The 26795-nt window shown below is 32.1% G+C and overlaps 2 protein-coding genes across 2 annotated transcripts in view; one reads left to right on the top strand and one right to left on the bottom strand.

Moving 5' to 3' along the window:
• Positions 1 to 3838: 3838 nt before the first annotated feature.
• LOC139503312 (E3 ubiquitin-protein ligase TRIM71-like) overlaps positions 3839 to 26795 on the bottom strand; it is a 45032-nt gene continuing 22075 nt past the window's right edge. The window contains exon 2 of the mRNA XM_071293075.1: positions 3839 to 5655. Coding sequence (XP_071149176.1) covers positions 3962 to 5647 — 1686 coding nt within the window. The 5' untranslated portion in view covers positions 5648 to 5655 and the 3' untranslated portion in view covers positions 3839 to 3961. The remainder of the gene's footprint in view (positions 5656 to 26795) is intronic.
• Positions 8059 to 9744, top strand: LOC139504358 (E3 ubiquitin-protein ligase TRIM71-like). The gene has a single exon (XM_071294432.1). The coding sequence runs from the start codon at positions 8059 to 8061 to the stop codon at positions 9742 to 9744; it is 1686 nt and encodes a 561-aa protein (XP_071150533.1).

The raw sequence follows: 26795 nt of genomic DNA, 5'->3' as shown, positions 1-26795 counted from the left end.
AAACCATCGGACTTTAGCGTACGGAAGCATCGTAATTTATCGTTTACCATCGCACTCTTGTCTGTCGTACTTTAGCGCCCCCATCCCACTTTAGAGTCTACATATATATTTACATATATAGACTTGACTTTTTTGCATTTTTATGTATTGCATTTCTATTGTGTATATTATGTTTGTATTTTTGCAATACATATAATATAAATATATGATTCTTACCTACACATCAATAGTGAATTTGCATATGTCTATAACAAACTGAATGAACGTAGACTTATCTATCTATACAAATCACCGATAATTTACTTCTAAGAACAAGTAAATAAAAATCCTACATTTTGCAATTGATAGATTATAGCAGCGATTGAAAAATATTATGTTTGGACACACATACTTTTTAATTCGGAAATCCGTGTTGGTTCCAATGCTGCAATTATATGGCATATAACCAATGTCATTTTTCAACATTAAACCAAAACACCGTGTTGGTATTTCTTTGACGTGGCTCTTTATTTATACATTCTGTCATTGTATTATCAGTTATTGTGTTATTGCGTCATCGGAAATGTTTAATAGTATTTAGATAATAAGGCCACACCAATTTAATTTCTTGTTCTACGGATTTTTGGACTCCAAAATTTGGGGCGAGCGAGCGATTTGAAAATTTTAATAAAAAAATATTTAATTTGCAAATTTTTGAGGCGAAGCTTGAAAAGTAAAGGCGTGCGATTATAATTTTTTTTTGTAAACATAAAAAAGTAGGTTTTGACAATATTAAAACTTGATTTATCACTTGTACTTTGACATTTCTTTAATTTCTGAAGTATTTTTTCCCTGTTCACCAAGAAATAATTAAATCTGGTCTATGTATGTGTAACTGACAATGAGACAATTCTCCATCCAAGTCATAATCAGTTTGGGGGCAACCCCTTAATGTTATAAATATCCCTTTTACATGTTTTATGAGGGATCAATATAAGTTATAACATATTTGTTTGTACAAAAGGGCTCATATAAGTAAGGGGAAAAGAAAACAATTTTTTGTTCTTTACAGGTATTTCCGCTGTTATAAATTTATATCGGAGCACCACTTTGGATAAATAGGTTTCATGCTGAAACAAATATTCTCACAGATATTTACACAGTGTGGTGGGGTGCTTTTATGTTTAAAATCGTTATATACAGGCTAGACTGTGATTTTAATAACAAATGTTGACATCTTTTTATAATATTTAGAACAACAAAAAAACGGTGCGGGAAATGGACATGATTACATTTCCGGATACAGGAAGCGGGAATATAAAAAAAGATAAAAAAATTCTGTTTTGAAAAAAAATAGGTGCAGGCGGGTCCGTCGAACAAGGAATCAAATTGGTGTGGCCTTAGGTCTTTTCATAATCGGGGAGCCGTGAACAATACCGTTGATTGTGCATGGCATTGCTGCCGATGTAACGGCAGGCCGCGATCGACAGACATCTTCAAGTTTCAAAAATCAAACTTTTAAATAAAAATAAGAGAAATCATAAAAACAAAAAAGGACGCAAAACGGTTACAAACAACAATAAAGTAAAACAATTATATTCAATCATTTCCATAATAGAAAACAATAAATATTTTGATAAAACTTCATGGATGAAAACTTTTGATTATATTTATTATAGTTTGACTTGATTAGAAATATTTTACATAAAATCATAAATAATTTTAAAATCATGACTTACATTAAAATTCAAAATTCAGACTTTGAGTGCATACTGTCTTATGTTTCATTTATTAGGTTATGTCTGCATATTCGCAGTATCGTCTGATTGTTTTGAACGTTGTATTGTAACTTATAAATATGTTTTGTTCCCAGTGCTTTGTCTTTAAGATGATCCATGGAATTATAATATTTTGCACGTACTTTTCAGACATTTCAAAGATTCTAGACAGTCAGTGTATGTGGTACTTAGACGCTTTTGTTTCATTATAACCAATAAAAAAAAAATTGATCAGGAACACTAATGTTTCTAACATTGTGAAAAATATATTGTATAGGCTAAATGCTGAAGGTCCAAATGTGTATAAAACAAAAGAAATACCTCATTATTTTCAACTCCTGTGTAAAAATGCAATCCAGCTGTTTCGTTTCTGCACATTTCTTTTTCATTTATTATTGTGTCATAATAATTAATATATTTTAATCGATTTGTAACCTGGGTATTGACATATAATTATATTCTGTCCGGTTAGAATATATCAAATACCATCAGTTATATTTTAAGGACACCGGACACATGGCCTGCAACATACCTTTAATTGTAATGCCATTCCTTATCTACTTTCTTAATTGTATACTGTGTTATTTTGCCGAAGCCAAGTACGCTTCACATTCATGTGTTAACGTTAATTGTATGCGGTCTGGGAAATAGATGTTTGTCTTGTTTACATTTTGCATGGTTGTAATGGCGATCGCTACTACAACGACACCTTGGAATTGCGTCACAATGCAAATCAAAAGGCGTATTACCTCAAAGACACCGCTTTAACGATTCTAAGTTTTGTCTCAACTTGATAAGATACTATCAATTATGCATTTATTTCTATCAATAGTTATATTTGCTTGGTGTGTAGATGTCTAAGAGAACATCGATAAATCTACAGATTCAAGATTTGCAATGTTATTGATTTGCCGTGTAAAATCATCAATAATCCAAACACAATTAATTTAATTAACTTTGTATATTGAGCAGTCTTAGTTTTATATTCCGACTTAGATTGTATGCCAAATTTAAGTAAATTTAAGTAATATTGTTTAAACATGGACAGATTTTTGTTATACATATAACTAAAATAGAAGTTACATACTAGATATTTTTCTTCAAGTCTACCAAGACAATATATGAAAGCCACCAATAGCCTAGTCAATATAGCGTTAAAAACACTCAACCTCCAACTAATTGCAACACAAGTTTTTTTTAGTGCATATTAGAGTTTGTGTGTTACGTTTCGGTGTTATGTCGTTGTTCTCCTCTTATATTTGATGCGTTTCCCTCGGTTTTGGTTTGTTGCCCCGGTTTTGTTTTTTGTCCATGGATTTATGAGTTTTGAACAGCAGTATACTACTGTTGCCTTTATTTGGGCTAGTACTAACATAAAAAAAAATTATACACAAATATAATATGCGGAAAGGTCATTTTTGGGGTGATTTCAGTGGTTTTTAGAGAAAAATGACTAAAAACTGGAAATGAAGAAAAACGGCTATCTATGGTTTTAGTTAGAGAACTTTATTTGTGTTAAAGTTATAATTTGTAGGTTATAAAGTCACTATATATTTTTGACAACAAAAACTGTTGAATTTGAGGTAAAAATGTATTTTTTAGAGAAAAAATGCAAAAATCTGGAGACGTCTACACCATTCCATTCATTCATGCGTTCATTCAGATGATACATGTAATTTTATCCAAGGAATTATCAGCTAATTTACCTACCAATTAAGTAAACTGACAATAATCTAAAAACCAATTTATTGCACTCCTGTGTTGACACTCAGAAAATTATTTAAAGCATCAGTAAGTTCCAATATCACCCCTTTGCTTTTTACGGTTCACTACATCCGAAATGCTTGTACCAAGTCAGGAATAGGACAGTTGTTATCCATTCATTTGATGTGTTTGAGCTACAGATGTTGCCATTTGATAAGGGACTTTCCTTTTTAAATTTTCGATGAACTTCAGTATTTTGGTTATTTTACTTTTAATTGCAAAACAATACGAAAATAAAATAACTGACTTTGCATCAAGAATCAGTGGTGGACCCAGAACTTTTTGTAAGGGTGTTCAAATCTGCAAATAAGGCTAAATTTTTGTATATACATTTATTAAAATGTGTAAAGAAATAATATGCCTCTTCTTATATTTATAGCAAAAATTTTTGTGAATCAAAGAAAACAGCAGACAAATGAGTCATTTCAATTCCAATCACCTTAAGTAACACTGTAAAGGAAAGCATTTTTTCTGGTGTTTGCAACAAGTAGTTTCCCCATCTGTTTATCAAAGAAAATAGCAGACAGTTCCGATAGACCTTGTTCTTTGGTCAAAATGTGTCTGTGGTGTTTTCCGTCGTTTGATATAATGACCACATTCGACGACAACTCTCCAACAACGAACACGTGACCATCATTATCTACAGTGATGCCTCTCGGATTTCTCAATACTGATTCTTCTTTAAACCTCCAAACACTTGATCCATTACGATCACAACAATCTACAGTGTGATTTGACCAGTCAGTGTAGTATATCTTCTCGGCGAATACAGATATGTAAGTCGCTCCTGATAAGTTACAACTTATCAAGTGAGAGGTAGTATAATCCAAGGTGTTTACTCTATATATACCACGTCTTTTAACACAGACAAACAGCGAGTCTTGATCACGTGTGATTCCCCATGGACGATCAGGAAGGCTGATGAATTTAATTTTCTTTCGGCTCTCGATGTTTATTATGTCAATACCAATGTGCTCATTAGAATCTCCGGATGTGATAGCAATTGTTTTCTCATTGATAAATGTTATGTCGAACCCACAACTAGGATCAAGCAACATAAAAAATTTAAATTTACCATCTGACGCAACGACATTTAGCTGTTTCCGTATGTCATAGTCGGTGAAGAAATATTCGCCATTAACTGACATGCAACAACCTCTAACATTCACCCCACCTGTTGTAATTGTCTTTTGTAGAATCAACTTCAAGTCGTCTATGGACTTCGTTGGTGTTACTTGTAACTGTGCTTGTTTGTCTTTCGCTCTGATTAAACGAATGTTACTCGACGTCGTTTTTATTTCAATTGATCCAAAATTCATCACACTGTTCGAGATACTAAGCACCCCCGGATCTACTTTACAAATCAGGTCGACTGGTTCAAATTTGCCAGTTTCAACCAAGTATTGTAAATATTGTTCATTTTCCAAAACTTTAATTTCAATATCTCTCATGACTAGAAATGTTTGAAGATCGGAAGCATGTTGTTTAATGCTTTGAAGATTGGTCTGATATTCTGTAATCAAGTTTTCCTTTTCTTTAACCGATGATAAAATCGTCTGAATATTCTTTTTACATTGACATTCTTTTTTCTCAAGATCTTGTATTATTTCTTTTTCAAGTTTATTTAAACGTTTTTTTATTTGGTTTCTTGTTTGTTGTATTTCTACAAGATGTAGCTCCTTCCTTTCTTCAATACTGACCAAATTGACCTTTCGGTCCATCTTAATTCTATCAATGTTATGTAGTAAGTCCTTCAGTCTCGTTTCTAAATCTTGTAATTGCCCGGATGTCTTAGCGTTATTCGTGATCTCATCAAGAGGAATGACATTGCATTTCTGGTGTTCTTTAATGCATTTGAAACAAATAGGTAACGCATGCGCAACGCAGTATTGTTGATATTTCTCATTATGATAGGTACATGACTGTTGTATATCAGTAATGAAGGACGGAAGAGATTTGTACTTGTCAATTGGTATGATTTCGTGACCTCGTGTTGCTTTGAGTACTTTATGATGTTCTTGGCAGTCATCACAAACGGCTTCTTCACACTCCAAGCACCAGTGTGTTGATGGTTTGGTAATGTGTCGCACTGAACATGGACCACAAAGAGTTGTACTAATATCCATTGTGATACCTGAAATATGTACCAAATATATATGTATTCGTAACATCTTATATAAGAATGCTTTACTGTGACCAATTTCACGAAAAAATCTTACTAGAAAAAATACTCAATTTAAGTCATGAACATTTCAATATAACTTTACTTTTTGTCATAATATTTAATCTGAAAAAGGGCGCTGATTTGTTGATGTTTTTTTTTCTTCGATCTGCACAAAAAAGGAAGACAATACCAAGGTCAATCAAAAATCGTTATAATGATAATAAAAAAAACAACAGACAAAGGCATAGCTAAACATACTTTTGGCAAAAAGTCAAACACCAATATGCATGTTTTTAACGACATGTCCATGTTTCAAATCGCCAGCAGGTAAAATGGTTTTCTCATACCTTTGCGTCCCTCATTGTCTGTCGTTCGTTGTCTTCCGTTACTTGTTCACTTAAATTTACAGAACTGTTTTGAGTGTTTCCATGAGTATTCTTTTACGAGTTTATTCGTTACCATGGTTACAAAGTTTCGATGATATATAATTCAATGGTTTAATAGTACAAACTACGATAACAACAATTAAAAACCAATAGTTCAGAGAACAATTGAAGGTCTTTTCACATTACATTTCTAAATAATTGATAAGAAGCTACTTTCGGTTAATCCAAAGTTACTATAGTCATCCAATCATAGGTTTTCTTCATACTGATTAAAAGATATAAAGATTCTATATACTTTTGACGAAAACTTGGGAGATCATTTGCTACTTCCGGTTACGAAAATGTCATTTGCGGTATCATATGATAGCTTACTTTCCTCTGATATTGAAAATATATGGTTTTTATCTATTTTTCTTTCAAATAAGGGAGATACTTTGCTATTTCTTGTTTTCAAAAGGCGATTTTAGGTGTCATTAAAAGGTTATTGTATGAAAATATGTAGTTTTTAAGTATTTTTCCCGTGAATTACTCCAAAAAAAGCTACTTCCGGTTTGCACAAGGTCACGTCGCGTGACTCCTATAAGATATCATCAGAATGTCACTGGATCGCTTCGATCCAAATTATCCAAACATTTCTGAGGATGTAACAAACAATTCAGAACAAATTTTTTGTTGGTATCTTTTTTTGTTACAAAGGAGATGCATACACAAGAATAACAGTGAATAGGGAGATAACTCTTACAAAGAAAATTGTTCGGCTTAGCAGGGTCAAATTTAAAAGCATATAGACTGTACAATACATTATGAGAAATTTCTAAGCGACATATTGAGAAACAAAAATTTATCGCAAGAACAAAATTTGGTGGAAGAAAAAAAAAAGATTAAAGGTCTTTCCACATCAATTTTCGAAATTATTGATGAGAAGATACTTCCTGTTTACTCAAAGTAACTTGGCGTCCAAGCTTCATTCTGATTCAATAAATATATGGTTTCTATATATTTGCCTTGTGCAAACCGGAAGTAGCTTTTTTTGGAGTAATTCACGGGAAAAATACTTAAAAACTACATATTTTCATACAATAACCTTTTAATGACACCTAAAATCGCCTTTTGAAAACAAGAAATAGCAAAGTATCTCCCTTATTTGAAAGAAAAATAGATAAAAACCATATATTTTCAATATCAGAGGAAAGTAAGCTATCATATGATACCGCAAATGACATTTTCGTAACCGGAAGTAGCAAATGATCTCCCAAGTTTTCGTCAAAAGTATATAGAATCTTTATATCTTTTAATCAGTATGAAGAAAACCTATGATTGGATGACTATAGTAACTTTGGATTAACCGAAAGTAGCTTCTTATCAATTATTTAGAAATGTAATGTGAAAAGACCTTCAATTGTTCTCTGAACTATTGGTTTTTAATTGTTGTTATCGTAGTTTGTACTATTAAACCATTGAATTATATATCATCGAAACTTTGTAACCATGGTAACGAATAAACTCGTAAAAGAATACTCATGGAAACACTCAAAACAGTTCTGTAAATTTAAGTGAACAAGTAACGGAAGACAACGAACGACAGACAATGAGGGACGCAAAGGTATGAGAAAACCATTTTACCTGCTGGCGATTTGAAACATGGACATGTCGTTAAAAACATGCATATTGGTGTTTGACTTTTTGCCAAAAGTATGTTTAGCTATGCCTTTGTCTGTTGTTTTTTTTATTATCATTATAACGATTTTTGATTGACCTTGGTATTGTCTTCCTTTTTTGTGCAGATCGAAGAAAAAAAACATCAACAAATCAGCGCCCTTTTTCAGATTAAATATTATGACAAAAAGTAAAGTTATATTGAAATGTTCATGACTTAAATTGAGTATTTTTTCTAGTAAGATTTTTTCGTGAAATTGGTCACAGTAAAGCATTCTTATATAAGATGTTACGAATACATATATATTTGGTACATATTTCAGGTATCACAATGGATATTAGTACAACTCTTTGTGGTCCATGTTCAGTGCGACACATTACCAAACCATCAACACACTGGTGCTTGGAGTGTGAAGAAGCCGTTTGTGATGACTGCCAAGAACATCATAAAGTACTCAAAGCAACACGAGGTCACGAAATCATACCAATTGACAAGTACAAATCTCTTCCGTCCTTCATTACTGATATACAACAGTCATGTACCTATCATAATGAGAAATATCAACAATACTGCGTTGCGCATGCGTTACCTATTTGTTTCAAATGCATTAAAGAACACCAGAAATGCAATGTCATTCCTCTTGATGAGATCACGAATAACGCTAAGACATCCGGGCAATTACAAGATTTAGAAACGAGACTGAAGGACTTACTACATAACATTGATAGAATTAAGATGGACCGAAAGGTCAATTTGGTCAGTATTGAAGAAAGGAAGGAGCTACATCTTGTAGAAATACAACAAACAAGAAACCAAATAAAAAAACGTTTAAATAAACTTGAAAAAGAAATAATACAAGATCTTGAGAAAAAAGAATGTCAATGTAAAAAGAATATTCAGACGATTTTATCATCGGTTAAAGAAAAGGAAAACTTGATTACAGAATATCAGACCAATCTTCAAAGCATTAAACAACATGCTTCCGATCTTCAAACATTTCTAGTCATGAGAGATATTGAAATTAAAGTTTTGGAAAATGAACAATATTTACAATACTTGGTTGAAACTGGCAAATTTGAACCAGTCGACCTGATTTGTAAAGTAGATCCGGGGGTGCTTAGTATCTCGAACAGTGTGATGAATTTTGGATCAATTGAAATAAAAACGACGTCGAGTAACATTCGTTTAATCAGAGCGAAAGACAAACAAGCACAGTTACAAGTAACACCAACGAAGTCCATAGACGACTTGAAGTTGATTCTACAAAAGACAATTACAACAGGTGGGGTGAATGTTAGAGGTTGTTGCATGTCAGTTAATGGCGAATATTTCTTCACCGACTATGACATACGGAAACAGCTAAATGTCGTTGCGTCAGATGGTAAATTTAAATTTTTTATGTTGCTTGATCCTAGTTGTGGGTTCGACATAACATTTATCAATGAGAAAACAATTGCTATCACATCCGGAGATTCTAATGAGCACATTGGTATTGACATAATAAACATCGAGAGCCGAAAGAAAATTAAATTCATCAGCCTTCCTGATCGTCCATGGGGAATCACACGTGATCAAGACTCGCTGTTTGTCTGTGTTAAAAGACGTGGTATATATAGAGTAAACACCTTGGATTATACTACCTCTCACTTGATAAGTTGTAACTTATCAGGAGCGACTTACATATCTGTATTCGCCGAGAAGATATACTACACTGACTGGTCAAATCACACTGTAGATTGTTGTGATCGTAATGGATCAAGTGTTTGGAGGTTTAAAGAAGAATCAGTATTGAGAAATCCGAGAGGCATCACTGTAGATAATGATGGTCACGTGTTCGTTGTTGGAGAGTTGTCGTCGAATGTGGTCATTATATCAAACGACGGAAAACACCACAGACACATTTTGACCAAAGAACAAGGTCTATCGGAACTGTCTGCTATTTTCTTTGATAAACAGATGGGGAAACTACTTGTTGCAAACACCAGAAAAAATGCTTTCCTTTACAGTGTTACTTAAGGTGATTGGAATTGAAATGACTCATTTGTCTGCTGTTTTCTTTGATTCACAAAAATTTTTGCTATAAATATAAGAAGAGGCATATTATTTCTTTACACATTTTAATAAATGTATATACAAAAATTTAGCCTTATTTGCAGATTTGAACACCCTTACAAAAAGTTCTGGGTCCACCACTGATTCTTGATGCAAAGTCAGTTATTTTATTTTCGTATTGTTTTGCAATTAAAAGTAAAATAACCAAAATACTGAAGTTCATCGAAAATTTAAAAAGGAAAGTCCCTTATCAAATGGCAACATCTGTAGCTCAAACACATCAAATGAATGGATAACAACTGTCCTATTCCTGACTTGGTACAAGCATTTCGGATGTAGTGAACCGTAAAAAGCAAAGGGGTGATATTGGAACTTACTGATGCTTTAAATAATTTTCTGAGTGTCAACACAGGAGTGCAATAAATTGGTTTTTAGATTATTGTCAGTTTACTTAATTGGTAGGTAAATTAGCTGATAATTCCTTGGATAAAATTACATGTATCATCTGAATGAACGCATGAATGAATGGAATGGTGTAGACGTCTCCAGATTTTTGCATTTTTTCTCTAAAAAATACATTTTTACCTCAAATTCAACAGTTTTTGTTGTCAAAAATATATAGTGACTTTATAACCTACAAATTATAACTTTAACACAAATAAAGTTCTCTAACTAAAACCATAGATAGCCGTTTTTCTTCATTTCCAGTTTTTAGTCATTTTTCTCTAAAAACCACTGAAATCACCCCAAAAATGACCTTTCCGCATATTATATTTGTGTATAATTTTTTTTTATGTTAGTACTAGCCCAAATAAAGGCAACAGTAGTATACTGCTGTTCAAAACTCATAAATCCATGGACAAAAAACAAAACCGGGGCAACAAACCAAAACCGAGGGAAACGCATCAAATATAAGAGGAGAACAACGACATAACACCGAAACGTAACACACAAACTCTAATATGCACTAAAAAAAACTTGTGTTGCAATTAGTTGGAGGTTGAGTGTTTTTAACGCTATATTGACTAGGCTATTGGTGGCTTTCATATATTGTCTTGGTAGACTTGAAGAAAAATATCTAGTATGTAACTTCTATTTTAGTTATATGTATAACAAAAATCTGTCCATGTTTAAACAATATTACTTAAATTTACTTAAATTTGGCATACAATCTAAGTCGGAATATAAAACTAAGACTGCTCAATATACAAAGTTAATTAAATTAATTGTGTTTGGATTATTGATGATTTTACACGGCAAATCAATAACATTGCAAATCTTGAATCTGTAGATTTATCGATGTTCTCTTAGACATCTACACACCAAGCAAATATAACTATTGATAGAAATAAATGCATAATTGATAGTATCTTATCAAGTTGAGACAAAACTTAGAATCGTTAAAGCGGTGTCTTTGAGGTAATACGCCTTTTGATTTGCATTGTGACGCAATTCCAAGGTGTCGTTGTAGTAGCGATCGCCATTACAACCATGCAAAATGTAAACAAGACAAACATCTATTTCCCAGACCGCATACAATTAACGTTAACACATGAATGTGAAGCGTACTTGGCTTCGGCAAAATAACACAGTATACAATTAAGAAAGTAGATAAGGAATGGCATTACAATTAAAGGTATGTTGCAGGCCATGTGTCCGGTGTCCTTAAAATATAACTGATGGTATTTGATATATTCTAACCGGACAGAATATAATTATATGTCAATACCCAGGTTACAAATCGATTAAAATATATTAATTATTATGACACAATAATAAATGAAAAAGAAATGTGCAGAAACGAAACAGCTGGATTGCATTTTTACACAGGAGTTGAAAATAATGAGGTATTTCTTTTGTTTTATACACATTTGGACCTTCAGCATTTAGCCTATACAATATATTTTTCACAATGTTAGAAACATTAGTGTTCCTGATCAATTTTTTTTTTATTGGTTATAATGAAACAAAAGCGTCTAAGTACCACATACACTGACTGTCTAGAATCTTTGAAATGTCTGAAAAGTACGTGCAAAATATTATAATTCCATGGATCATCTTAAAGACAAAGCACTGGGAACAAAACATATTTATAAGTTACAATACAACGTTCAAAACAATCAGACGATACTGCGAATATGCAGACATAACCTAATAAATGAAACATAAGACAGTATGCACTCAAAGTCTGAATTTTGAATTTTAATGTAAGTCATGATTTTAAAATTATTTATGATTTTATGTAAAATATTTCTAATCAAGTCAAACTATAATAAATATAATCAAAAGTTTTCATCCATGAAGTTTTATCAAAATATTTATTGTTTTCTATTATGGAAATGATTGAATATAATTGTTTTACTTTATTGTTGTTTGTAACCGTTTTGCGTCCTTTTTTGTTTTTATGATTTCTCTTATTTTTATTTAAAAGTTTGATTTTTGAAACTTGAAGATGTCTGTCGATCGCGGCCTGCCGTTACATCGGCAGCAATGCCATGCACAATCAACGGTATTGTTCACGGCTCCCCGATTATGAAAAGACCTAAGGCCACACCAATTTGATTCCTTGTTCGACGGACCCGCCTGCACCTATTTTTTTTCAAAACAGAATTTTTTTATCTTTTTTTATATTCCCGCTTCCTGTATCCGGAAATGTAATCATGTCCATTTCCCGCACCGTTTTTTTGTTGTTCTAAATATTATAAAAAGATGTCAACATTTGTTATTAAAATCACAGTCTAGCCTGTATATAACGATTTTAAACATAAAAGCACCCCACCACACTGTGTAAATATCTGTGAGAATATTTGTTTCAGCATGAAACCTATTTATCCAAAGTGGTGCTCCGATATAAATTTATAACAGCGGAAATACCTGTAAAGAACAAAAAATTGTTTTCTTTTCCCCTTACTTATATGAGCCCTTTTGTACAAACAAATATGTTATAACTTATATTGATCCCTCATAAAACATGTAAAAGGGATATTTATAACATTAAGGGGTTGCCCCCAAACTGATTATGACTTGGATGGAGAATTGTCTCATTGTCAGTTACACATACATAGACCAGATTTAATTATTTCTTGGTGAACAGGGAAAAAATACTTCAGAAATTAAAGAAATGTCAAAGTACAAGTGATAAATCAAGTTTTAATATTGTCAAAACCTACTTTTTTATGTTTACAAAAAAAAATTATAATCGCACGCCTTTACTTTTCAAGCTTCGCCTCAAAAATTTGCAAATTAAATATTTTTTTATTAAAATTTTCAAATCGCTCGCTCGCCCCAAATTTTGGAGTCCAAAAATCCGTAGAACAAGAAATTAAATTGGTGTGGCCTTATTATCTAAATACTATTAAACATTTCCGATGACGCAATAACACAATAACTGATAATACAATGACAGAATGTATAAATAAAGAGCCACGTCAAAGAAATACCAACACGGTTTTTTGGTTTAATGTTGAAAAATGACATTGGTTATATGCCATATAATTGCAGCATTGGAACCAACACGGATTTCCGAATTAAAAAGTATGTGTGTCCAAACATAATATTTTTCAATCGCTGCTATAATCTATCAATTGCAAAATGTAGGATTTTTATTTACTTGTTCTTAGAAGTAAATTATCGGTGATTTGTATAGATAGATAAGTCTACGTTCATTCAGTTTGTTATAGACATATGCAAATTCACTATTGATGTGTAGGTAAGAATCATATATTTATATTATATGTATTGCAAAAATACAAACATAATATACACAATAGAAATGCAATACATAAAAATGCAAAAAAGTCAAGTCTATATATGTAAATATATATGTAGACTCTAAAGTGGGATGGGGGCGCTAAAGTACGACAGACAAGAGTGCGATGGTAAACGATAAATTACGATGCTTCCGTACGCTAAAGTCCGATGGTTTGCGAAAAGTATAGACGTCAGAAACGTAGTTGGCTTATGACATTAATTGACAGTCGTTTATACATTCTAAAAATGAATATGCCGGAAGATGACTTACAAATATTGTTTTACAATGTCAATGACTAAATCAATCAAAACATAACCGTGCTTTGTCTGAAGCAAATGTATTCTTTTATGCTGGAAAAAAGACTTGTATACTCCTGTCTACCATTTAACTATTTAGATATAAAGTAGCATTCGCATAAATATCCTATATCTTGCTATTATTGGAAGCGAACGAATTCATTAAGTCATTGTTTGCGTTGTAGTTTTTTTTGCGGTCCCCGTTTAAATATTATCGCTTTTATTGTAAGGTCGGTAAAATAAAGAGACATGTTTTAAAGCGTAAATATCATAAATTGTGGACTATAACATCCGTTTGTACATTGTAGGAAATTAATACATGTATTTGTTCACGCTACGAAAAAGGATAAAGCTAGGCGAACACCGCCGTTTTCTCGCACTTGGATTAAAGTTTGTACAAATAAATGTTCATAATTATTCCGACATTGGCCCAATTTGGTATTTGTAATGCCGACTGTATTGGGTGATTGCTTGAACGACAAGCTACATCAATTATCTAATACGCCCTAATTGTAAAAAAACTCATTTACAGGAAATATAGTTTTTTGTGACACGTACATTACCTTTTTAGCAAATTATAACGTGGTCACCCCTTTAAATTTAGATAAAATTAAGGCGCAAATCATCAAGGCTATAACATTGTGTGTATACCTAAGCATAGGTCTACTAGCTTTTGCAAAACGACTTGTTTTTTAACATCCATGTATTTTAATGTTTTAGTCCTTAAATATTTTCCTATTGTTCCACCGCTCTTTAGCGTGCTATACCATCATACTCTAGCAAACAAACAACCATGGCAATTTAGCGTGAAGCACCATCGTACTTTATATATAGCGTCTATCATCGCACTTCAGCGTGACCATCACACTTTAGAGTACCATCGCACTTTAGAGTCCTACATATATATATAACTGACCAATGCGGACCTTATTTTCGCATTCCTATTTATAGTCCACAACACTATACAATAAGTTTTTTTTCTAATTCAACAGAATACAAATTATATTAATAGGAATGAATATGCATGTGCTGTTCCGAAATGTTGATCATGACTTTTTTGTCAACACTGGAAATTCTTTAAACTCATTTATATCTTTTTTGTATTGTTTGCAATGAATTTCAACCTTGATATATATTTTACACCATATCGAAAATACATATATAACTGCATCACTATTATGTGATTAAATTCAATTGAAGGTGATTGTTCACTTGTCCAGTCCTTGCGCGGGTTAAGGTTCTATATCATGCAGGAATCTTATGTTCAGTAGTTGTCGTTTGTTGATGTGGTTCAATGCATAAATGTTTCTAGTTTCCCGTTTTTTAAACAGTTGGTTGTTCCGTCTGAGTCGTTTTACACTAGTCATGTTTGGGGCCCTTTATAACTTGCTGTTAAGGGTGAGCCAAGGTTCTTTGCTGAAGAGCGTACTTTGAGCTATTATGTTTTACTTTTACAAATTGCAACGGGATTGATAACTGTCTTATACAGTACAGCCTGTGACTTCCTCTTAGTTATGTCCACCCTCTTGCATGGTCAACATCCAATGGTGAACATTTATTGGGGTATTCAATCTTGAGATGTTGGCCATTTATTAGGGGTCATAAATCATGGGCAGATTTTTTATCTAATTATGTTACCTGTTAAAATCAATCAGGGTTGAAGTTTTCAGCTGGTATGTTTCATTAAAATTTACCTGTACAGGTAACTTGGGTTTCTTTTAAAATTGACATTTCACCTTTTTTTGAAAATGTAGAATAAAGTATTGTTTTACTCTGTTCATTTATTATTATTTTTTGTCTTGTTATTTAAATTTTTTATTTTTTAATTGGTTTTTTTTTCATTTTTGTTTGTTTTGTTTCTTATTCTTTTAATTTCTTCTTAGTAAGAATCTTGAGTTGAAATGGCAAAAAGTCAAAGCCAAAGTTATTGACTAGCATTTGAAATAAACATGATAAACGGACTTTTAATAATTGTTTTTTAAATAAAAGGTTTATATAAATGTACATGATGTACATTGTATTCAATTGTTTGTTAACATTATTTAATGAGTTATTACTATTAATAATAACTAATAATCATGCAAGTGATATTTTAAATAAAAAAAATGAAAGTAATTAAACAATTTGGTTTCTTAACAAAATAAGATGATAAACATCAATCCTTTTACAATAGATTTTGATAACATCTAATATTATTCAGGAAAACTACAAGTACCATTATATGGTTTAGGAAAAAACTAATTTTGTTTTTCTAAATTTTCTTCAAATCTCAAAACGAGAGTTGTGCACAAACAATCACCGAAAAGACTTATTTTCCAAATGTCCACCTAGTTATCATAAAATTTTGATAAATGTTCATTAAAAATGCTAATCATAATGAAAAATGTTCTTATATCTGAATAAAGTGAATCTTTAATGAAAAGAAATTATTTAAAGAAATTGTCTTGAAACTTATTAAATATGTTATCTTCAGTTTGGTTAATTTCTTTCAAAATTTGTCAGACTCTTCAGAAAAAATAAAGTGCACTTCTAAAGATGGTGACACTTTAATGGTCTATTAATTAAATCATTTTTTTTTCAGTGTATTATATTGTTGATAGTGCTGGACTGGCATGATACATATTCTTGGTATACATTTACAAAGAATATTTCAATCAACCTAGGCCTTTTAGATGAAGTTAATAATTGCAGGGACTTGAATGAATTAAGACTTTTAAAGTCCTTAATAAAAAATGAATTTAAAGAAAAATCTAAAAATAATAACTTATGATAAAAACTGTAAAGTTAACTTGATTGTGTCAATTAAAGTAGAGAATTTTTTATCATAATTTAAAAATAGAAAATAGTGGACAATATAAAATTCCCAGAAAGGATAGAATGTGTAAACTGTGCCTCTTGTAGGTCAATGAAGAACACCTATTCCTTGATTGTAAAATTAACAAAACAACTTTGAGATATAAATCTATTTGAAAATTATTTACCTTCTCAATAAAATGTCTCTAACCCAAGAACAAAAAGTAAAAAAAATGCTTAACCTCTAAAACATGGATCATGTTTAAAATATCATATGACAATAAAAATATTATCAAATTTTGCTGTACTGAATATTTCTAATACTTATAATAAATATTTTATTCAATAAAGAAATAATGAATTGCCTAAATTTTATTTAGCGTAAGTCCTAAAGACAATCTTAAACATATGTTAAGATCAGTCTATTTACAATAATAAACCATTTTGATTTTAGAAAATTAATTTGAGAAACACATAGTCAATAGAAAAAGGCAGGCATTGTAAATGTTTGCAGTATATTTGAAAATGAGATTCATTTATTCTTCACTACCAAAAAATAGACTTAATATAAAAAATAACTTAAATTGATCAAAAATTATTTAAAAGGTATAATATCAAAACTAATAGTCAGGAGACAATTATTTTTTAATTAAGCTGTTTGTTCAACTAGTTTTATTGTTTCATTTTATTTTTGAATTTCTTGTCATAATCACAGTTATTAAATTTGACAAACACATACATGTATATTTTACCTGAGACACCTGACCTGTAAGTTATATAATTTTAACACTTCAATGCATTCAAGATTTCCCTTTATCCTTGACTAGTTTTTGATTAATACCTTGTGTATTAAAAAAGCAACAGGGGGTATGATGATGAACATATAGGGCCACCATGGTGAACATATTTTTTATGGCCACCATTAATAAGATAAAGTCACAGGTAGTACTGTATCTATATATTATCATGAGTTAACTATAAATATTTGCTTTCGAAAGAGTAATTAATGTATTTAATGCTTATGTATTAACCTTCTAGAACATATCATTAACTCTGTGCCTTTGACCCAATTTGACCTTTAATTCGTTAATACGTTTCAGAAAAGAGTCATATTAAAAGTTTATGTACTCTCTAACAGTTTAATGGTATAACGTTTAATTGTACAAATGTTGCAATAACAAAAAGAAGCGCTTCTAAAAAGAGTTGTTAATTCTAATATAAAATAAAAAATAACAGGTCTGGTATAATTGCTAATAAGACAACATTTCATATTACGTTTGTTTATGCAATTATATGCAAGCGTATTGCCTTCAACAATGAACTAACTCCATATTGGGAGGTTTGCTAGTAAATTTAAATTTTCGACCATCAGATCGCTTGAGCCTTTTAAATACAATACAGTTATCTCCGTTAGCGATTGTGATCTTTTACATCGGGAATCACACCTGTAGATAGTTGTTTTATAAATGATGATTTAACAAAAGAGGATTAGTTCAAAGCTAAGTATTGTTTTTTTTAAGTCTTGAGCAGTTCAGTAAAAGGAATGAGTTACCCGAATTTTATAATGCTTAGAACAACATTATTTAAGAAGAGGGACAAAAGATACCAGATGGACAGTCAAACCCATAAATCGAAAATAAACTGACAACACCATGGCTAAAAATGAAACAGACAAATAGACAAACAATAGTACACATGACCCAACATAGAAAACTAAAAGTAACGATAAAGCAACACGAACCCCAACAAAAATTAGAGGTGACCTCAGGTGCTCTGGAAGGGTAATAGATCCTACTCCACATGAGGCATCCGTCGTGTTGCTTGTGTAATAACAAATCTGGTAAATAGTCTAATTCGGTAGGAACATATCAGATATCATTTGTGAAATAGTTATTCTATAGCGGTCAACCAATTCGTGATAGCGTCCTAAAATTTACGAAGGGCTGATTTCAACTTTACCATTTGGAACTCTTTGTTTAATAGCTTCCCTGTGAGCAGCACTCCTCTACAAGGAAATCATGATAGAAAATGCAAACACGGGAATATCGTATCATTTGGGAGATATATATCCCGTTTGTAGGTGCTGATTAAATGTTGCTACTTAAAAATGGAGAGTTCACAATTGGAAAGCTGAAATCATCTCTTTTGTCGTAAAGTTTTGTTTTCAACCGGCCCTCATTGTCAATGTCTAGATGTAAGTATCTGTTTATCCTTTATCTCTAGTTCGATTGGATAGATGCATTCAACATAGTCACCAAGTTTTGAATTATTTAGTGAGTGAACATCATCTATATAGCAGAATGTAAAGTCAAATGAGATCGCTAATTTCTTATCTTTATTAGCTTTCAAGAGAGTAACCTAAATTTCAAAATATAATTTAAGGGAAATATATCGAATAAGGATATGTTTTGTTTAAATATGTATTAGTCACTTTTGACATGCTAAACATTTCTGCTCCTAATACATATTCTCTTCTCTACTTTGAGTTACCTAAATCTTTGCAAAATCCGGTTTTTACGAGACTTGTGATGGTCTATGCTGTTTGATCAGACAGAGTTCGCTGTACATGCGTTACCTATTTGTTTTAAATGCGCCAAAGAACACCAGAAATGCAGCTTCATACCTCTTGACGAAGTCACTCATAACGCTAAGACATCCGGGCATTTACAAGATTTAGAAACAAGACTGGTGGACTTATTACAAAACATTGATAGAATTGGAAAAGATCGAATGGCTAATTTGGACAGCATTCAGGAAAAGAAAAGAAGAAATCAAATATACAAACATTTCCATTTCTAAGTAGCAACATTCCAGCAGCACCTGCATACGGGGTATATATCTCCCAATTGATACGATATTCCCGTGCTTGCATTTCCTATCATGATTTTCTTGATAGAGGGTTGCTGCTCACAAGGAAGCTATTAAACCAAGAGTTCCAAATGGTGAAGTTGAAATCATCCCTTCGTAAATTTTACGGACACCATCACGAGTTGGTTGACCGTTATGGAATAACCGTTTCACAAATGATATCGGATATGTTCCTTACGTCGTAACTACAATCCCCTTCCCTTTCATGAATGTGACCTACCGAATTAGACCATTTACCGGATTCGTTATCACATAAGCAACACGACGGGTGACGCATGTGGAGCAGGATCTGCTTACCCTTCCGGAGCACCTGAGATCACCCCCAGTTTTTTGGTGGGGTTCGTGTTGTTTATTCTTTAGTTTTCTGTGTTGTGTAATGTGTGCTGTTGTTTGTTTGTCTTTTTCATTTTTAGCCATGGCGTTGTCAGTTTGTTTTAGATTTATGAGTTTGACTGTCCCTTTGGTATCTTTTGTCTCTCTTTTAGACAAACTTGAAACAGAAATAATACAAGATCTTGAGGAAAAAGAGTGTCAGTGTAAAAAGAATATTCAGAAGATTTTGTCAGAAGTTAAAGAAAAGAAAAACTTGATAATTGAAAATCAGACCAATCTCCAATCAATCAAACAACATGCTTCCGATCTTCAAACATTTCTTGTGATGAGAAATATTGAAGTGAAGGTTTTTGAAAATGAACAATATGTACAACCGTTGGTCGAAACAAACAAATTGGACCATGTAGACGTGACTTATAAAGTAGACCATGGGGTGCTTAGTATCTTAGACATTTTGAAACTTTTTGGATCAATTGATATACAGACTACGTCGTGTATCATTTGTTTAATCAGAGAAAAAGATAAACAAACACAGTTACAAGTAACGCAAACGAAACCATAGACGACTTGAAGTTGATTCTACAAAAGAGAATTATGACAGGCGGGGTGAATATTAGAGGTTGTTGCATGTTAGTGAACGGCGAATGTCTCTTCACCGACTACCATTCAAGAAAATGTTAAATGTCATTACGTCAGATGGCACATTCAAATTTGATATGTTGCAAGATCCTAGTTATGGGTTTGACATAACATTAATCGATGAAAAGCTGTCGCTATCACATCTGGATATTCTAGTAAGCATATCAGAATTGACGTTATAGATACCGAGAGACGAAAGAAAATTAAATTCATCAGCCTTCCTGTCGTGCCTGGGGAATCACTAGTGATCACGACTCGCTGTTTGTCTGTGTTGAAGGCCATGGTATATATAAAGTAAACGTTAACATAATTGATTATACTACCTCTCACGTGATCATTTGTAACTTGGAGTGGTATTCCTATATATTTTTGTTCGACAACAACATATACTGCACTAACATATTTGATCACAGTGTAGTTTGTTGTGATCCTAATGGGTCGCTTGTTTGGACTTTTAAAGATTATTCGTTATTGGTATACCCGAGAGGCATTATTGTAGATAGTGATGGTAACGTATTTGTTTTGGACGATATCTCGTCGAGTGTGGTCATTATTTCAGATGATGGAAATCTCCACAGACAAATTTTGACCGAAGATCATAGTTTCTGAGACCCGTATGCCATTTTCTTAGATAAACAGACCAATACACTTCTTGTTGCGAACGGAAAAGAAACTATTTTACAATGTTACTTAAAATTATTGAAACTAATATCTTTTAAATATCTTCAAGTTAGGAAATACATGAGAGGCAACACTGTAGATATTGATGATACTCTGTTTGTTGTCGGAGATACGTCGTGGAATCTGGTCATTATATCAAATGATGGAAAACTTCACAAACAAATTCTGACGTCAACCGTCAGCTATTTTCTTTGATAAAAAGACAAGTAAACGTATTGCTGCGGACAAAGAAAACACTGATTTTCTCTACAATGTGACCTAACTGTTGAAAAATAAAATGATGAAAATCACAATTTCTCGTAACATTTTCTTTCTGTAATGTTATCTAAAAACCAATAAAAACGTTTTGCTATAGAAATGAAGATTGAAGAAATATGCTATTTCTTATCACTTTCTGTTTGAAGTCAGGCATGTTTGAATATATTTAAGAAACGATTAAAACATAAATCAATGATTATTTAAATAAACTCTCTAACTCATCGATGACTTATGATGCTTACTCAAGTTACAAAATATTTTGATATGACATAAAAGTTAAGAGATCAATTATATTAGATTGTGTTGTTGTACAGTCTTTATTTGCCATATAATTTACTTATAAGTTTAAAGAAATGCTTTACAAATATCTTACAAAACACGACACTTGTTTTAATGAAATATAACAGGTACCTCTTTGTACAATTTGTAAACTAAAACAAGTTGGCACCAACTATTTGAGGTCTCTAAGAACAGTCTATATTATTAAGCACCAAAAATCTCAAGCATATTTTTTTTCCAAGGAAGTTAGCTTGTCATGTTTTTGGATTTTTGTCAGATTTCCGAAATCCTCTGGTGTCATACATTTTAATGACTCAAAACAATTTGACTATTGATCCCCAATTTTTTTCTTATAAATCTTTTACATGTATAATGAAATGACATCTGTTAACGTCTTATAATATTTTAATTATTTTTTACAGTTTTAAAGACATCAACTTGTCAATGATAAAGCTATGAAAAGTCAAGAGGGATTATTTTCCCGTCAACATTTCAATGGCTAATATCTCGAAAACAAGCACAGTGACCTATATATTTTTTGTTTGCTCTTTGGATTTTTTTATTAATCCCCTATCAATATAAACTAGTGTTTTGAAAAGTTAACATACAATATCAATAATACAGAACTCCAAGGGAAATTCATAACTGAAAGTCGCTTATCAATTGGCAAATTCAAGAGCTCAAACACATCAAACGAATAAAACATATCTGTTATATTTCAGACTTAATAAAGACATTACTTCATGTAGAACATTGTGAAGTAAACCTGGTTTTAAAGCTAGTTAACCTTTCATTTGTATGTGACATTTGCATGAAATTTCATTAAATTGACAACAATGTGTGATAAAACCAACAGACATAATAAGTTGAAAAACTGAAAATTGTAGGCACAATCGTTATCAAAGGTACCAGGATTATAATTTAGTACACTAGACGCGCGTTTCGTCTACATAAAACTCATCAGTGACGCTCAAATCAAAAATATTCATAAACCCGAACAAGTACAAAGTTGAAGAGCATTAAGGATCCAAAATTCCAAAAAGTTGTGCCAAATACGGCAAAGGTAATCTATGCCTGGGATAAGAAAATCCTTAGTTTTTCAAAAAGTTCAAAGTTTTGTATACAGGAAATTTATGAAAATGACCACATTATTGATATTCAATAGTTAACATAGTGTTATAATCATAATCACTATAAAACAAACAAATATGACATCCGTAGTAAAGATGATTAATAGCGTCAGTACTAGAAATCTATACATCACGACCATCATGCATTATTTGTGAAGTTGATACGGAATATTTATCAAAAAGGTCTCAATATCTTTCGAAGAACATTTTTTTTAGAAAAAGTAGATTTAAGTTTATAAATGAAGGGGAGGCCGTGTGTTTTGTTTATTTTGTTTATTTGGTTTTTTTTTTATTTTTTGTTGATAAATGAGTGGAACCAAATCAGACATTTTTTGGTTGTGAATGAATATTAAACATGCAAAGAACATAATTAATATACTAGTTTCTGAAGATGGAAATTAAATGATCTGGATTCTTTTGTCTTTTTATGAAAGCGTACTGAAAAAAATCCTTATTAAAAAATAAGGATGAAGAGGTTTATGCCTTGGATTATAATAATCTTAATGTTTCTAATGATTACAAGTATTTCTAAGAGTTGAACCATTTTAACAGTTTTGATGACAGAAGTGTATTTCCTGAATTTGTTATAACTTGTCACAGTAAAATCACAAAAATACTGAACTCCGCAGAAAATTTTAAACGGAAATTCCCCAATCAAATGGCAAAAACAAAAGCTCAAACACATCAAACGAATGAACAACAATTGTCATATTCCTGAATTGGTACAAACGCAACATCTTTAATCTTTTTTAACTGTCCACTGTTTTTTTCAGCATGTCATATTTGGCTTATTACTTGCTTGAATCTACAAAGGGGAATTCTGTTAGGGGTATTATTAACTAGAGTAAAAAAAAATGAGATGACAGATTTGACCATTTTTTCATTAACTAGTTAAATCAATCATATTGTGAAACAAAAACTTAGTTTTAACAAATGTAGTAGGTATCAAGAAAATCTTTAAAGTATGCACCCCTTAAGAACCTGATAAACTAGGCCAATATTCCCAATGTTTTATACACTCAAACAATTTCGACGATGAAAATCTGATTTTAGCTATATATAGATATAAAAAGATGTGGTATGAGACAACTCTCCATCCAAATAAATATTTATAAAACATGACAAGAAACAATTAGACGAAACCTTTCGGAATTTTAGACCCTCAATGCATCATCATTCTTGGTTTGGCGTTTTTACTTTTTTTTTTATCCTAGCGTCACTTGTGAATCATTTTTTTTAGAACATATACTAATTACAAGAAGTGTGATTCATATCTACATATTTTCATGAAATTTGTTGACCTAAAAAACTCGAGCAATCTGAAGATAACTTAGTACATCATACCAATTTGATGTCTCCACAAGACTCATAAGTGGCACTTCAATCAAACAATAGAAAAGCTGAATGAAATTATAAATTGGAGGAGCACTGAGAACGAACTTCCATATCAGCATTCGAATGATCCATGTAAATAGGGTACCCCGAGGGTATCACCAGCCCAATAGTCAACATTTCGGTGTTGACATGAATATCAATAGTGTGGCCCTTTTTATAAATTTCCTGTTTTACAAAACTTAGAATTTTTCAAAAAACTAAGGATTTTCTTATCCCAGGCATAGATTACCTTAGCCGTATTTGGCACAACTTTTTGGAATTTTGGATACTCAATGCTCTTCAACTTCGCACTCATCGTCACTGATGAGTCTTGTGTAGACAAAACACGCGTCTGGTGTACTAAATTATAATCCTGGTACCTTTGATAACTATTATAACTGATAACGTACCATCTGTGTCGTCAACATATCTTATGCATGGACCAAAAAAGAGGGACGAAAGATACCAGAGGAACAGCCAAACTCGTAAATCGAAAATAAACTGACAACGCCCTGGCTAAAAATGAAAAAGACAAACAAACAAATAATAGTACACAAAAACACATTAAGAAAACTTAAGACAAAGTAACACGAACCCCACCTAAAACTTAAAGTGATCTCAGGTGCTCCGGAAGGGTAAGCACTCCAGAGTTATGTATGTAGTTTCGCATTTTTGCCCCTGTAGATATTTTAAATATACGAGCTAGTGTGCAATAAAAGAGGGACGAAAGATACCAAAGGGACAGTCAAACTCATAAATCTAAAACAAACTGACAACGCCATGGCTAAAAATGAAAAAGACAAACAGAAAAACAATAGTACACATGACACAACATAGAAAACTAAAGAATAAACAACACGAACCCCACCAAAAACTAGGGGTGATCTCAGGTGCTCCGGAAGGGTAAGCAGATCCTGCTCCACATGCGGCACCCGTCGTGTTGCTTATGTGATTACAAATCCGGTAAATAGTCTAATTCGGTAGGTCAAATTCATGAAAGGGAAGGGGATTGTAGTTACGACGTGAGGAACATATCCGATATCATTTGTGAAATGGTTATTCCATAACGGTCAACCAACTCGTGATGGCGTCCGTAAAATTTACGAAGGGATGATTTCAACTTCACCATTTGGAACTCTTGATTTAATAGCTTCCTTGTGAGCAGTAACCCTCTATCAAGAAAATCATGATAGGAAATGCAAGCACGGGAATATCGTATCAATTGAGAGATATATACCCCGTATGCAGGTGCTGCTGGAATGTTGCTACTTAGAAATGGAAAGTTCACAATTGGAAAGCTGAAATCATCTCTTTTGTCGTAAAGTTTTGTCTTCAACCGACCCTCATTGTCAATTTCTAGATGTAAGTCAAGATATGAAGCTGACTTAACTGTATCTGTAGTATCCTTTATCTCCAATTCGATGGGATAGATGCGTTCCACATAGTCACCAAATTTTGAATTGTTTAGTGAAAGAACGTCATCTATATAGCGGAAAGTAGAGTTAAAGGATATTGCTAACTTCTTATCTTTCTTCCTAAGAAGATCCTGCATGAAGTCAGCCTCATAATAATAAAGAAACAAGTCAGCAAGTAGAGGGGCACAGTTTGTTCCCATTGGTATGCCGACAGTCTGTTGAAAAACACGTCCTCCGAACGTAACAAATATATTGTCAATCAAGAAATCAAGCATCTTGATAATATCGGTTTCAGAGAATTTTTTGTTTGAATCAGAGTGATTCTTTACAAAGTAGGATTTATCCCTCCCTAAGACAAGATACTTGTATCTACGTTGGCCATTCTTTTTTATGAAGCAAAGTAATACCAACTCTTTTAATTTGTCTTTAAGTTTGGAATGTGGAATACTTGTGTAAAGAGTAGAGAAGTCAAATGTTTTAATACTGTTACAAGATGAAAGAGAGTTAGATTGTATGTACTCTAAAAGATCTTTGGAATTTTTAAGTATCCACATCTGATTCACGCCACCTCTAGAATAGGCAGTTTCACAATAACTTTGAAGCCCGTCTTTGATTGCTGATAAAATGGATGTTAATAATTTAGAAATAAAATTCATTTTTTGATATCTGAGGATTAAAATGGCCCTAATATTGGGTTTATATGAACATCAACATTGTGTTATGTATGTGATATAGAATGTTTTCGGTATGACAGTCCGTATTTGCTTATCCATACCAAACATTGGTCCTGTAATTATTGCAATGTGTTTCCAACTTTTTGTCGCACGAACTTTGTGATTAAATCTTACGAATAAATTAGGCAAAAGACACTCATTTTTTGTTTGATCATTGGGTAGATTAATGTCAACAAATTCTTAAAATAGGTATCACTCAATGGCATTGAAATTCTAGTTTGATCCAAATTTTAGGGGGAAATTGTGACATTTTCACCCTCCTCCCTTTTTTTGCAATCAATATTTTTTGGTAAATAAAAGGAGAATGTTGCCATGGATACACATAAAAGGAATTATATTTCACCCTTTTAACTTTTCAAAATCAAATGTATGGAAGATTTTGATTACATATATATGCATATGTACAACACGAACAGTTAGGTAAATTTATTATAAAGCCAGGAATAGAAGATGATAATCATTTT

Source organism: Mytilus edulis, chromosome 14 (genome assembly GCF_963676685.1).
Source record: "Mytilus edulis chromosome 14, xbMytEdul2.2, whole genome shotgun sequence".
NCBI lineage: Eukaryota > Metazoa > Mollusca > Bivalvia > Mytilida > Mytilidae > Mytilus > Mytilus edulis.
The sequence above is the reverse complement of the archived record's forward strand: the minus strand, read 5'-3'. Positions and strand labels throughout refer to the sequence as shown.

What these genes read in the sequence shown, in the direction of transcription:
- LOC139504358 (XM_071294432.1), top strand. Translation starts at nt 8,059, where the DNA reads ATGGATATTAGTACAACTCTTTGTGGTCCATGTTCAGTGCGACACATT.